Source organism: Neofelis nebulosa, chromosome 15 (genome assembly GCF_028018385.1).
Source record: "Neofelis nebulosa isolate mNeoNeb1 chromosome 15, mNeoNeb1.pri, whole genome shotgun sequence".
Classification (NCBI taxonomy): Eukaryota; Metazoa; Chordata; class Mammalia; order Carnivora; family Felidae; genus Neofelis; species Neofelis nebulosa.
Window position 1 is genome coordinate 30782966 of NC_080796.1, and position 15673 is coordinate 30798638.

At 44.7% G+C, this 15673-nt stretch overlaps 1 protein-coding gene across 3 annotated transcripts in view; it reads right to left on the reverse strand.

Annotated features, from left to right (window-relative positions):
- Positions 1-15673, reverse strand: part of RGL1 (ral guanine nucleotide dissociation stimulator like 1) — a 257023-nt gene that overhangs the window by 15457 nt on the left and 225893 nt on the right. For all 3 annotated transcript variants that reach the window (XM_058701132.1, XM_058701131.1, XM_058701130.1), the window contains 5 exons: positions 12197-12286; positions 9721-9807; positions 8133-8165; positions 5781-5902; positions 3217-3306 (listed from right to left, as the gene is read on the reverse strand). In XM_058701132.1, coding sequence (XP_058557115.1) covers positions 3217-3306; positions 5781-5902; positions 8133-8165; positions 9721-9807; positions 12197-12286 — 422 coding nt within the window. The remainder of the gene's footprint in view (positions 1-3216; positions 3307-5780; positions 5903-8132; positions 8166-9720; positions 9808-12196; positions 12287-15673) is intronic.

Genomic DNA, 15673 nt, shown 5'->3' on the forward strand with positions numbered 1-15673 from the left:
CCAGGGGTGCTAGAGCACCCGGCACAATAAATATGGATAGCTGGGTTGGAGAGAAGTAGTGGGAAGCAGTTATATCAAAATGCATCTACAGTGGCTACTGCCTGAGGACAGGGAAGGAAAAGCAAGGGGGTAAAGGCATTAGCACTTAGGGCTACCTGGGGTGCCTGGGTGGCTCAGTCAGTTAAGTGTCTGACATCAGCTCAGGTCATGATCTCACGGTTCATGAGTTTAAGCCCTGCATCGGGCTCTCTGCTGTCTACATGGAGCCTGCTTCAGATCCTCTGTCCCCCTCTCTCTATGCCTCTCCTCTGTTCATTATCTCTCTGTGTGTCTCAACATAAATGAATACACTTCCAAAACAGAAAATAAAAAAAGGACTAGATGTACCTGTGCAGACCTCTGACTGCCATAGCAGGTCCAGAAATTTCCAATTATTTCTCATGCAGAAGACCATCAAAATGCCTGGCACCCCTGGCCTCACCTCCTGAGGAGTCTGATTCCCTGTGTAGGTGTCCATCTTACCAACTGACAAGGCTTGGTCAGGTCCTCGGGTCACCTCACAAGAGAGTTCATTCTCCTCCAGGATTGCAGCCATGAAAAGATAGCAAGACGCTATGGAAACTCTACAGGGGACAACCCACGAGCTCAGAAATCTAGTGTTCAGGAGGGCCAGGGGAGGCATCTGGACAGAGGTTTGGCAAGATATCAAGACTACCTTCAAAATGCTTTCAATAAAATCACATGTCCCAGTGTAATCTTCAGATGTCACCTGATATCAGGTGGAAGCCTGAGCAGCTTCATTAGTGGGACATCATGCCATCCACACCAGTAAGCACCTGCACATGTTAATTGGAAACATGACAATACCCAAGTTCGTGTGCCATCCTTGCCTCCATGTCTCACTGGGGATCACTGAGGTAGGTGGATAGACAGTGCTGGGAAGTAGCAAAAACCCACAGAAACAGTCAGAATCCTGACCAAAAAAAAAAAAAAAAAAGACTAAAAAAGACAGTAACAGAAAGTTGTTTCATGAAAAAATAACGGTGGCTCTCCAGGTACCCTTTGAGAGCGAGGCAGTGTTTGAGAAGCGTTACAACCCCACCAGTTGTGCACCAACCCACTGAGATGAACATTACTATTCTGGTCTCACAAATGATGACACAGAAGTTCACACAACAGATAAGAGGTGGAAAGTTGGGATCTGTCAGGTCAGCATGGCTCCCAGGCCACCCTGCCACCAAAAAAAAAAAAAAAAAAAAACCCAAAAAACTGTCCAATATGCCCTAGTCATTGTTCTTGCTCGTCCCTGGCAATGCGGAGTGTGACACCCAGGGGATCAGACACAGGTATAGGTCTTCAAAGGCAAGAGCAAATTTATTAATCAAATGACAATCCTTGTTTCCTGGCACTGACCTCTTTGGCTTTCGTTTGATTCGTTAGCCTGACATCTCTTGGAGTCTAACGTCTGAGAGATCAACTTGGTGACACAGACTAGATCCTCTATGGCTCTTCTGTAAAAATGGCTACCATCAAAGCACGGGGGCTAATTAAGCTAACAGTTTCTCATTCTTTCCTCCCACCCTCCACACCCTTTCCCTCTGCCTTGTCCTCCTTCCCTCATCTTCTTCCTCCTCCACTTTTTACCTCCTGCCCCATCTTTCCTTCCTCTCTTCCTTCACGAAGTATTTTTCCCATGGGCAGTATAGTAAAAAGGTATCTTGGCTCTATGGCCAAATCTTGAGTTTGAATCCAGACCTTCCAATAACTAACACACTATTTACCCTGTCTGTGCCTTACTTTCCTGGTTTATAAAGTTGGCATAACAATAGGACCTACCACTTAGATTATTTTGTGGGTTGGATGAAAAATACGTGTATTATCCTTAAAACAGTGTTGGCCCATGGCTCAGTTTATTCATTCAATAAATATTTATTAATTATCTACTATGTGCCAGGCACCATTCTAGGTTCCGGGGAGACAGCAAGGAACAGAAACCAGACACACGTGCCTGCCTTCGTGGACTCTGCATTGGAGATAATCAACAGACACATACAGCAAACAGTATGTCACACGGAGGTAAAGGCAGTGGAGAAATTCAAAGCAGGTGAAGGTGACAGAGTGTGCCACGGGAGGTAAGGCAGATGGGGCATGGTATTAAGTAAGGTGGTTGGCAGAAGGCTGAGAAGGTGATGTTTCAGCAAGCATCTGAAGGGAGTGAGTGAGTGAGTCATTTGGCTATTTGGGGAGCAGTGTTCTGAGCAGAAGAAACGGCACGCCTAGCGTGTTCAGGGAGGTGTGGGTGGCTGGAAAGCAGAGGAGAGTGAGCAGAAAAAGATGAGGACAGACAGTTAAGGGACAGGCAGGGCTGGGATGACATGGCAGTCCCTGAAGGGTCGTGAGGGCCACTGTAAGGACGCCTGATTTTCCTCAAAGGGAGACAGGAGTTATGAACTTGGCTATGGAGTGCCTCCTGCATGCGTGGCACTGAGCTGGGCAAATAGCCACGAGTGTGATGGACAAGGGTCCCGCTCTCCAGCGGCTTACGTTCCGCCACAGGAAGCAGCCAGTGTGACCGAGAGTGATGGGGGAAGGCGGCGGCATCAGAGAGGGCTGTCTCTCAGGAGCGAACGCTGTTGCCCATATCTGAAGGGACCAGCCACAGAGAACGAGCATGCCAGGCCACGGGAACATCTGGTGCAAAGGCCCTGAAGCAAGAACGAGACTGGTGTGGTTGGCAGATGGCTAGAAGCTGGGCATGGCTGGGTCTCGGCGAACAAGGGGGCAGGTCGGATGAGAGGAAGGTGGTCAAGAAGGTTGGGGGAAGATCACGAGAGTCCTCCTAAGCCACGATAAGGAGTCTGGGTGCTATCTTACAATAAAAGCATCAGAGGTTTTTAAGCAAGGAAGCGGTATAATCTGGTGTGTGTTTTATGCGAATACCAGACTATTTGGTGGAGAATGGACTGTTGAGGCAAGGCTGGGGCCAGAAGCCAGTAAGGATGTTGTGGGAGTGGTCCAGGTAAGAGATGATGGTCGCCCATACCCGAGAGAACAGTGGAGAAGAAGGAATCGATTCAGAACAGGTACTGGGTTCACGACAGAAAGATTAACAGGTGAGTGAACTGCTCTTCACTTCCGCCCTGGCTCAGGGCTGCGGTACTGAACATCCTGTCCCTTCTCTGATGAGACCCTCTGGGACCCGCGGGTGACACTCACAGGCTGAGCCTCTTCACCATGCTCTTCCGAGGCTTGGGAGAGGTGGCACTGGCGTCAGCAGCCGCTTCAATCTCGCAGGACAGGGCGTAGCTGGGGAAGAAGAAGGGAGCTTGTGAGGTCAGAGCCTGAGAACTGACGAAGCGACGGAAGTGCACACGGTCTGCCCGTTTTGTTTTGGAGGAAGTCTCTGACCGTTCAAGGTAAAGATACACACCATGTTGTTCCCCCACCAATCTCAGAGGGTGTGGACTTCATGGCCAAGTTTTAAAAATTTATATGTGTGCTTCCTCCCCTCACCCCCACCCTGGCCTATGGACCGAGGCTGTTTAGTGCTGCATGCCTCGGAGAGGGACTGTGTGCTCTGGCAGCATTGAAGGCTGACTCCACTGCTTCCTGATCAATCTCATCCCGCTACTAAGCCAGGGGGAGAATTACTTCTTGTCTGGTACCCTCCCCTCATCACTTCGTGTGTGTGTGTGCCTGCACGTGCTCAACTCTTTGTCTAAGAGAAATGAAAGAAGAGACTTTTGTAAACTATTTAATCTTTAACGAACAGAGGCAGTTATATTATTGGTAAAGATGTGTTAAATATGATTTTTAAGTGCTGAAACAGCCTAAATTAAAAACACTCCAAATTCGGACATCTATATGCCAGGCAGATGTACGTAACTTCCATAAGCACAAGAGGAATTTATATATGACTTGAAATGTCTTTTATGAAAGCTTGTAGCTCTAAATAGATGTACTTGGTTCTGGGTAGGTGAGGAAGGGTCAGTGTGGTAAATAGTAGCTCAGTAAGTCGTTAATTATGTGTACTTTTTTTAAACCTAAGGATGCATCCAGGTATTTGCTCATATGCAGGTATTCGTCGATAAAGGAATTTTGCAAATATTAGCTTAAGCTCTAGAGGTGGTTATAAATCTGACAGAAAAAATAGGATATGTTTAGCAAGATTCTTCTAATCACTAAAAAGTCAATTATTACAATTAACAAAAAGTTAATTGTTAGAGCTGATATTGTGGGCCTAGACTTTCCGATCCAGACCACTAGCCATGATATGTACGTCCCCTATGTGAGAAGGACGTACACATAGAGAGAAAATTAATTCATACAAACTGATCATCAGAGCAGAAATGTAAAGAGAGGCAGTAACTGCTTTATTTTCTACATGGCAAAGAAAAAAAACCTTCACCAACCAATGAGCACTGAATCATAGGTTTTAATGTAACAGGGATCACAAAGGACCTCAGAAATAATCGATCTTCCAAATGAGGGAACTGAGGCACACAGAGGTTATGTGATTTGCCCAACCATTATACAACCACCTGATGAGTCTAGGTTGGAGAGTCAAGAAGACTGGAGTTTAAATCCAAACTCCATCACTGACTAGCTGAGTTATTCTCTGAATCTCAATGTCCTCTTTGGCCAAATACTTATTTTGCTGTCAGTTTTGCTCTCCCTGACGGTAAACTTTCAAGGATATCCCCCAGTCTACAGCAGGGGTCAGCAAATATTTTCTGTAAAGGACCAGATAGTAAGTGTTTTAGGCTTTGCGGGCTATACGGTCTCTCTCCCACCTAATTAGCTGCCTTTAAAGCATGAAAGCAACCATAAATAAGATGTCAATGAATGGGCTGTATTCCAATAAAACTTTATTTACGAATACTAAAACTTAGATGTCAAATAACTGTCCATGTTACAATCTTCCCTTTTTTTTGAACTATTTAAAAATGTAAAAACATGTGGCGTGCCAGATATGGCCTGTAGATTCCAATCTGCTAGACTACAGGGTAAAGACTAACACCCTCGCTGGGCCAACAGTCAAAGCACTGGAGTTGATGTCCTTTTCCATGCGTATCAACCAAGACTTTGAAAACTGTCCCTTGTGTCCCAGCCAACAGAATTCTCACTGTTCTTCCAAATGCCAAAACCATGTCAGGCCACCAAGCCTTTGCTCATGTTCTTCCCTCTGTACGGAATTTTCTTTCCCACTTCTCCTGGTGAAATCTTACCTTTCCTTCACAGCCTAGCCCAAATATTTACACCTTTTCGATCATATTCCCTACCTTCCCTCATCCTGAAGAAATGTTCCTGCCTCCAGATCCCGTAGCAGTTTAGTTACCCACCATATGTCAGTTTTTCATGAACCTGTCTCTCCTTCCCAGTTGAAAGCTCCCTGGAAAGCCGGTACCAATGAACAAAAATGACAAACATGGTGACGGTGGTGGTGGTGACCTTCACTTTAACAATGCTTTTCCAAATATGATTTCACTTAATCCTCACAAGCATTTTATAGATGAGTACGCTGAAGATCAGGCAGAAAAAGTGACTTGTTCAAGGTTACAAAGATAAATAAATGGTGGAGCCAAGAATGTGAAAGCACATCTTCTGACACATCAGTTCAGCTTTTCCTGCTATACCATTACCCTTCGGAGATGGAGGATCTAGAATCTGGTAGCTGGTCAATAAATAGTTGCTGAACAAAGGGGCAAGAGAGGAACTGGATGTAGTATTCCTCTCGCCGACGCCTTAGCTCTATCCTGACAGGCAATACATGTACCTACCTTTCCTCCTCTGTTAGAAGCTGCTGTCTCTGGAACCACTGGATGAACTTTTGGTCTGGGGTCATACAATAGCTGTTGCAGGCAGACTGTAAGAGTTTTATTTGGGCAATCACTTCGAATTCCTACAGCAGACGGAATACCAAAAAGAAAGTAAATAAAAAGGCCAACCAAATAGTGTATACATCTTTCCAACATGAAAACACACCACCTTAGGATAAACAATGGAGAAAAACATCGAGGAGAACTCTCAAGTACTGCCTTTCTTAGAAATAAAAGAATTGTGAATCTTAGGGGCGCCTGGGTGGCTCAGTTGGTTGAGCATCTGACTTTATTCAGCTCAGTTCATGACTTCACAGTTTGTGGATTCGAGCCCCACAACGGGCTCTGTACTGACAGCTCAGAGCCTGGAGCCTGCTTCAGGTTCTATGTCTCCCTCTCTCTCTCTACCCCTCCACCATTCACACTCTTGTCTATCTCTCTAAAAAATAAACATAAAAAAATTAAAAAAGAATTGTTAATTTTAACTCTAAATCCCTGAAGTCTTTGTATGTTTATTTGTCAATCCTCCCTTCTCCTTGAAAAAGCAATTTATATGAATAAAACAAGCTAGCAGAGCAACCCAAACTAGTTATTACCTAAAGCCACAGTGGCTTCCTTTTTCTCTTTTACGTTTTCATTCTAGGGATAGAAAAGTTATTTTTTAAAGTTGTGTACTTTCAAAGTACATTTCAAATTTCCATGACTATGTCCTAAAAGATAAAGGCAAAAATGAACTTTATGTCAGGAGGCTCCTAGGTTCCCCTTCCCCATTTTCTTCAACCCTTACTCCTGAGTAAATAAGTTTGGGTAGAGCTGAAAAGCTAAACAGTCTAGGGCCTCATAAACTCAAATGTTTGGATTTCCTGAATCCTTGGGTTTTTACTACTCCAGTAAATCCTTTAACTAAATCTTTTAAAGCTCAGAAGAGAAGCAAGTATATAATTATGTCCAGTATTATTTATACTTCTTCCGATGTTTCAATAAAGATTTTTTTTAAGTCAACAAAGGGTATAAGCTTTAGCTTTAATACTCAAATTTTCCAAAGGTTTAACATGCTAGTCTTAAAAGGAAAGAGAGTACCATCCAGGGTTATTCCCAAGTTCAAGGACAAAGATGGGTAACTCTGGAGGGCAATAAGTAAATTTGTTTTATCATTCCAGGACATGACAGAAGAAATTCAACAATGAGCAGATTCTGTGGGCATCAACTTCCCATCCAATGACTTCAGCTCTTGGTCTCCATATCCTTAAGGAATATTTATCATCATGCTCTACTCTGCCAGGGACAGGAGACTTAAAGTTGCCTATGTTAGCGTATCTTGTTACCAGTGAGCTCAGCCTGGTTGGCTCCTGAAGTTTTGATTTTAACTCAATGTTATTTCCTTCTGGAAGTTTCTCTGGCTCCACAAGTTGGGGATAGATGCCCCTCCTACATATTCCTGTGATACCCTCTACTTCTCACAAGCCCTTATCTGCTGTATTATAACTTCCTTACTGTCTACCTTCCTCCTGGATGGTGAACTTTATGAGGGCAGGGGGCTCTGGGTTTTCTCTGCTGCAATCCCCAAACCTATCAGAGTGGTCCACCCATGTTAAGTAAAGTATGCCAGCAATATTTGTGGAATGAATGAATGAATGAATGAATAAGTAAAGAACAAGGAGTGCTGGGCGGGGGTGGGGGCGGTGAAGGCATTATTTTGCTCATTCTCCTTTGAATCATTTACATCTCTCTTCAAACACACTATTTTAACTCTAAAACCATAGTAAATTTTCAAAGCTCTGCTTTATCTTTTTCAGAGCAGTGCAAAACTATTCACAGAAACATTCAAGTTGACGTTGAACACCCCCTTCTCGTGTTGACAAGAAAGGAAAAGAATAACCATCCGCATGTAACAGTGAAGATCCTCTCCTTTCCTCCCTCAGACCAAGAGTTCATCATCTTTATTAACTCTTCTATGTCATTTACTCTTATGAAGGCCCTTCTCCTTCACAGGGTGAACCTGTCATTGTCCAAGCTAATTAGAAACAATGAGATGGGCGGGGCAGGGGGTGGTAAGGAAAGAAATGTGGGTTCTGGAGCAGCAGGACAGGGCTTGTGTCCTGGGTCCACTACCAGGAGACCCTTGGTCAAGTTGAGGAAGATAAAACCTACTTCACAGCACTCTGGGGGAGTAATACATAGGAAGGCACAAGTCACAATGGTATATGATAAATGCTTGATAGATGCTAACTGAAAACTTAAGTCTCCTCTTCTTTTTTTTCTTTATGCCCAGACGAAGTAAAATGGAAAACTACAGCCAAGACCTCTACTTACCCTTCTCCTTTTCTCAAAGTTTATCAGCCCACCCTGAAAGAAATTAAATTAAAAAAATAGTGACAAACCAAGCTACTTTGAAACACAGCCCTACATTGTCCCATGTCTCATTAAAATATATCACAGGGATAATAAAGTCACAATTATTAATGACACTACAATTTTAGCTCCTATGTAGGAAGAGAAGCAGCATTTGCTTCAAGAAAAACATTCTTTTAATTATAATAGGACAGGATAGGCAGACAGCCTTCTTATAAAATGTCTGATACTGGGATGCCTGAGTGGCTGAGCTTCTGACTCTTGATTTAGGATCAGGTCATGATCCCAGGGTCATGGGATCAAGCCCCACATCCAGTTCAATGCTGAGCGTGGAGCCTGCTTAAAATTTTCTCTCTCTCTCTGCCCCTCTCCCCTGCCCACACATGTACTCTCTCTCTCTCTAAATATATATATATATACGTATATATATACATATGTAATATAAATTAAAAAGAAAAAGTCTGAAATGAGCTAAAGTAGTAATGATAAGGAAGCTACAATTCAGAATCCAAATATATTTGTAGAGCCAGTAAGGGCAAAAGCTTGAGTACATGTTCCATTACGCTTTATTTCTTGACCCAAAGCAACAAAAACAGACGGTCATTGACTCATACTGGAAACCAAATTGTCAATGGTTTATCAAAAGGGAAGTCCTTTCTACACAGCCTCACAAAAAACTTAAGTTTCAATTCTTCATCCTGCGGCTCCTGTTCTCAGTAGGCTGAATTTAACTTCAAGATCACTGGTCACTCCCCCAAAATTCCCCAATGCGAATGAGTGTTTCCTGAGATAAGCCGAGGCAGAGGACGGGAAGAGATAGAGCTCAGGAAATGCAAAATGAATGCACATGCCCACAACAGCACAAGGAACTCAGAAGTAGGTTTGTGCAAAACAACTGCCCCGCCTGCTAATTCTGATGGAGTGAAAGCAGGCTCATCTCATGAGATAACCAGGGAGGGGAGGTAAATTTAGATACACGAGCAACCCTTAAATCTCATTTCAAATGTCAAATTTCTTCTCCACTTAGTATTTTATTACAGCTACTAACAAGTGGCTTAAATTTCACTTCTCTTCCCACTGAAAGAGAGAGATCGAGAGAGAGAGAGAGAGAGAGAGAGAGAGAGAGAGAGAGAGAGCATACACGCATGCAGGAGACAGTACTAGAGCGCCTCGGGGCATCTGACTGCCTCCCTACCCCACCAAGTGGAATATAAAGACAGATCACCCTTCAGGCCCACGTGCCAAAGTCCTACTCAACATAAGGTCTTTCTCACACCCGCTCCTTCATGAGGCCTTGCTGTCACCCCCGCGTGTGGAACTGATGGTGGCCTGCTTTCTTCTCTCACTGCATTTCTGTTGGAAATCTTACTACTTCCACAGTCACTGCCTGCTTCGATGTAGAGCTCACACTGAACTGTGGGCCACTTACTCTTCTTTGTATTCCTCATGGTACTGAACACAGTGCCAGATACATAATAGGCCCTCAACAGACACCAATTAAGTGAATTTCTCTCTTGGGTATCCGAGTCACCAGGTGCACACGACTCACCTCAATGTAGTCCTGAAGAGCAGTGTCAAGCATGGTGAGGTCGGTCAGGAAGGTGCCCAGGTAGGGCACGGTTCCCTGCATCACACCCTGAAGAGCAAGCACACCAAAATGGTCTTTGTCGTGACTGAAAAGTTGAAGGGTTTCAACAGCCTCCGTGCGGAAGTGAATGAGCCTATTGTTGGCCAAATGGGGCAAGTGACCGTTCATAGATGAAAGCAGCAGTCTCTGAATGGCCAGGTGGGCTTTGACAACATCTGGAGAAAAGTTACAGTCCATTCAAGACCTGACTTGGGGCCATTAGGGCTAACCTCCGTGAACGAAGTTTTTAAAACTTCTAAAAAAGACAGGCATTCTATCACCCAATCTCTAACTTTCAAAGTTATGAAAACAAGCCTTACAGCCAGGAGATCATACAAGTACGTTCGAGGGTGTTCACGGAAGGATTCATATTGTGTGCACGCTGTTCAAGGGATGCCTTTTCTCTTTAAGAGTGTGTGGATACTCCTGGTGGTTTGGAATGGCCTCACCATCGGTAGGAGTGGAACGCCATACACTGAGGGAGACTGGATGCCACAAGACGGTGGAGTGTCACTATTAAAATGATCTCTTGGGCTAGACTTTGTGGCTCACCTCCAAGGTACAGAGGTGGCACAGGGAAAAATAATAACTTCAAAGTGGAAAATCTGGCAAAATACTACTTTAACCAAGTGACTAAGGCGAACATCACCGACGACACCACACGTCACACACTCCTTGATAGGATGTGATGAGAATGGCACTTTACTTCTGTGATAGTCCTCGCCCAAACCCATAACCTCAGCATATTCACTAGAAAACAGCACAGGCACACTCTTACCGTGGGCCATCCTAAGGGTAACAAGACAGTATTCCCTAAGACTGTCAAGGTCACGAGAAACTATCACAGAGCAGAGCAGACTGGGGAGACAGGACTGCTAAACACGATGTGGTTCCCTGGCCAGGCTCCCGGAGCAGAAAGAGCATACCAATGCAAAAGTGGTGAAGCCCGAACAGAGTCTGGATTTTAGTTCACAGTAGCATGCAGGTGTTAGTGCCTTAGTGTCGACAGATGTGCCACAGCGAGAGAGGGTGTTAACAATCGGGGAAACGGAGTGAGGGCTTCACAGAAACTCTATGTATTCTCTGGAACTTTTCTGTAAACTCCATAATAAAAAGTTCACTTAAAAAAAAATTGTCCCTTGGAAATGAAGGTAGAATCACTGTGACGGCAGGTGTACACAGTATTGATGTCACCAAATTTCCTTTGATATCATGTCAATTCTCCCTAAAGCCACTGAGGCACTAACCATTCTGGAGAGAAAATAAAAAGGGGCTTGCATGGATGCCTTCTCCTCACATCATTCAGGCACATATGGAAGTTCTGGAAGAAAACAATGTCTCAGCCAGGGCAAGACCAGGCTGCTCCATGTGAGGCTGGCTAGGAGATCATACAAGTATGTTCGAGAGTGTTCACAGAAGGATAAAACTCTAAGTAGGAGTTCTTGGCCAGAACTTCCAGCAGAGGTTCACCTTGAGGACTCATTCTCAGAGGCAGTTTTGTCCTTCCCTGTTATGAGCACAAGGTCTCAGCCTGAACTAAAATAATTTTTTTAATAGCTATTTTTAACTTATCTTTGGACAACCAAAAAAAAGTCTGAAATGCTGTGAAATGTTTTACCGACTTTATGTTACAGAAGAGTCCTATCATTCAAACTCAACGTTTCTGATTTATGTCCAACCTTCCGAAGAGAAGAAAGGTTGTCAGTCTTTCATCTCCTCTCTCTGGTTTTCCCCCTTCCATGCTAAAAGAAGAGTTTTTAAAATAAGGCTAAAGATGGTAACTATCTCTCAGTCTTAAGGAGGAAGGTATGGTACTCCTTTCAGTACTGAAAAACTAGGGGAAAAAAAGGTCTGGTTAGTCCTTGGGATTAGTATGGAAAGTGGAAAATGGAGAGGGTTTCGAACAAACAAAAAGATCTGCCAGTATGTGGACCAAGTCCTCCTGGGAGCAGACACTTTCCTCAGCACCCACGTCCTGGGTCACCGTGTGTCCAAAGTTGACTAGAGCAGGCATTCCTGTTGGGGAACTGAAGCCCAGGAGGTCTCAAGGCCAAGGTAGCAGCAGCTTCCAAGGGCAGAAGTGGATGGAGGAAGCCAGCAAGAGGGAAGGGAGCCTACCTGCAGCAGACTCTGCCTTACCTCTAGAAGAACAAACGCTCCAGAGAACGCTCAGATTTGTGACTCTCAGTGTTTATTTGCCACTGGGTCACATGGGAGCAGGAGTGACAATGTCTCTGCTACAGACCTCCCAGGGTTGCTGAGAATACACGAAGTAGAGGTTGGAGACCGTTCTTGAAAGCGGGGGCATCCTGTAGACGGGGTGCCAGGCAGGAGCCCCACCGCCCACATAGGGCTGCCTTCTGATGGACCCTCGGGGAAGACCGGGGGCCATACGTACCATGTCCTTCTGGAGCTGAAGCCTCCTCTGAGTCCGCTTCTGGTTTTCTTTCACACTGCTGTCCAGGTTTGCAAATTTTGAGGTTCCTTCCTACGACACAGAAGCACACACAGAGGAGAGTGATGGAGAAGGCCACTAGGAAGAAACACGGGGGCCTCTAGCTTCCGGTACAGAACCTCTGCACAGCCACCCGGTGCCACACAAAATGAAGAGGCCTCCAGCAGGCTCTGGGCTGAATTTATAGAAATGTTTGGCTGGCTTGTTGCAAGTGGTCTAATTGCAGTAAGGTCTGCTGGCCTCCGATTATCCTGTGTTCCCCCTGCTTTGTAAGAAGAACCCTGATTTCGGGGATAACATCAATGGTCAATAGAAGGCAGGCAATTCCCAAAACGGGAGACAATTTTTACATATCCTGAATTTCACTCAGAGTAATCACATGTCCTGGAAATGAAGATCGCTTCCTCAGTACATTTTGTGATTTCTTGATCTGGGCCTGAAATACATGTGCCAGCATTCTGTGAAAGAAAAGGGATGATTTCTGTGGTATTTCTTAGCTAAAGGAAACTTTTGTACCGGAAGTTTTCTGAGGAAGTCCAGTATCATGGTGCGGCACTAACCTATGAAAGCCAGACCTTCACACATTTTTTCCCCCATCTTTCTCGGCCAATCCATCCTCGCAAGTTGCTCCTCAGGTTTGGAACTCTTACAAGTCAATCCTTCCTCCTGGCGCCTGAGGACGGACGGCTACCCTTTCTCTCCTCCTGTCTGTTGTTACAACAAACTCTTCCACAATAGTGACTAAACTCCAGTTTGCTGACTGAACACAGTGTTTTGGTTTTGTGGTTTCAAGGTCTTGTTAAGTTCTCATTTTCCAGGAACTGTATGAATGGGGGGCAAATTTCACAATTCAGTTGGGTATAAGCTCTACAGTAGCTTTTCCTCGGTCAGTCTTCCTGGGGTTTATAATATCACCACAGCATGTGACCTTTCCCTGCCACATGCTGCAAAAGCATCTTTTGCAGTGACTTGGCCTCTCCGATGTCAGCGAGGCACCAATGGCCTCTATCATTCACCTGCCTTAACCTGGGTCCAGAACCTGCAGTGACTCATGATCTATTGCAATTCTCCCTATGACAAAGAATAATGAGGAGCGGTATCATTTAACGAACTCCTACCTAAGAGTTTTATCCTGGGGAATGAATGAAAGCGGCCTAAAATGTGCCATTTCCCATGCTAGGTGGTGATGAGTGAGCCCTCCCGTCTTCTGAAGAATTTGCTTGGAGTGAGAAATCATTTCTGTCTGACTTGAAGGTAAGTGTCCCTTTCCTGTGTGAGTCCCTCTGGTTCCCTTCCAGTTTGTCAATTGTGTGCAGAAATTATTGAAGATATATCTAAAACTCTTAAGAAGGATTTCTGACAGGTTAAAAGGCTCCTGAGAGCCACAGAATAGCAGAGAGAAGGGAAGAGCGCTCAGGACAGGCTTGCTCATTTCATGACCTCGCGTTTCTCGACAGTGAGGTTCCACTCCCGGCTGGGTAACTCAAGAGACCGACTGGTGCCAGCTCTCCCAGATGAGGCGCCAATTGAACACCTACACTTGCACCTCAAACGGTGTCAGTTTTCTCCTTCTTTGCCCCAAATCCTTCGCTCCGCAGCTCTTACCCCACCAATCCCTTGAAACTCCCTGGAACTTTTCACAGGTTTGCTGATGGCCTCACTCTGGCTCCTTAGGCTCCTCTGCCGGCCATGCTCAGGCTCTTAGTGCCTCTTCGTTCTGCCAAAGTCACCTTCTTGTTTTGCACTACATTCATGTCTTTGGAAATGTTACCCTTAATGACTGCCCATGTTGGGATGAATTCCAGATCTCTCTTTCTTTCTCCATCAACCTCCTTCTTCCTTCTTACATTCCCTCCCTCTCTGTTTGGTATCTGTCCTCCTCCACCTCTCTCTCTTTCCCCTTCCCCTCCCTCTCCAGTGAAAATTTCTCACCTGAGTCCCACCTTCTCTCTACCTCTGTCTTTGACAGAGATCGGCTGCCCTCAGCCATCCTGTTCCTGGGCCTCAGAGGGGTCTCTTCTACCACCAGGCTGTTCCACAGGCACTGGATTCTTCTCAATCAGTATTGCTTACGTGGTAGCCCAGAAATTAATGGTAACTACCTGAAAGGGCCTTCACAGTCCTAACAGCCTCTGCTCCAACCCTGACTTCAGTATGTTTTGGAACTTCACTACATATCCATCTCTACCACAGCCAAATTCCTAGGCCTTTTTCGTGGTTGTTTATATCAGTTCAACCAGGGAGAGTTCTCACCAAGATTCCCAAGATCCAGGATGATTTGGTGGCATTCTGCTTTCGTACTGCTTTAAAATTCACGGACTCTACAATTTATCTGCTCAGAGTTATCGAAGTTCCAGAAATCATAAGGTGGTAACAGGTTTAAGGTAATTTTTGAGGGGTGCCTGGGTGACTCAGTCAATTAAGCATCCGACTCTTGATTTTGGCTCAGGTCATGATCTCACAGTTCATGAGTTCAAGCCCCGCATCGAGCCACACATCGGGCTCTGTGCTGACAGTGCAGGGCCTGCTTGGGATTCTCTCTCCCCCCACCCTCTCTGCCTCTTCCCTGTTCACACTCTCTCTCTTAAAATAAATAAATAAACTTAAAAAAAAGATAATCTTTGAGAAAAATAAAAACACTTTTTCCAACAATTACAATGAAAACCTTAGCTTTTTGCTAATTATTATGATACCTCAGCCATAACAGCACAGAGGTGGACCATGACGTCCACCCAGCAGCAGAAGAGAAGACAGGTCTTTAAGACTAAGATTACCCAACTGTAAATCATATTAGAAACAGAGGCCAGCAGTTTTTCTCAGTGGTTCTTTTGAGAACCTAAATACCTTGATTTCATTTTTTTTAACAACTGTGCTGAGAATTAACACTCAGAATTATAGACTTCATATGAAGAATGATCAACAAAGGTGACTGGAAAAGGACCTACATACACATATGGCCTGGCCAGAACATTACACTATCGTTAATGATAATGCACAGACCACATGAATTCATAGCCAAGTTTTTCATTTCCTTGGGATCTGAGCCATGTATAAGAAATTTAACTAAGAGCACTAGGGTAAAGTTCTACATTTAAGAAAAGTTTACAGGACCTTTAATGTCTACACATAGCTTTGCTTCTAAGGTTTCAGCCAGAAGACTGCCACTAGGCAATCAGCTGCACGGCGTTCAATTTATCTACATTGGAAGGATGACTCAGAGCTATTGGGATTTGAATATGTGGCTCCAGTTAGTCTAGCTGTGTATTACTGACAGGGAGACCACTAAGCCATCTCCTTCCAGCCAGATGAGTTTCCATCTAAAGTCTGCAAATCCAGGGGGATGTGAAGCAGGGAGTAACACGATCTCAGCAAGCACTGTTTAGTGTGCAGTTAATCAGGTAGGCCAAATCCAGAGTCAGC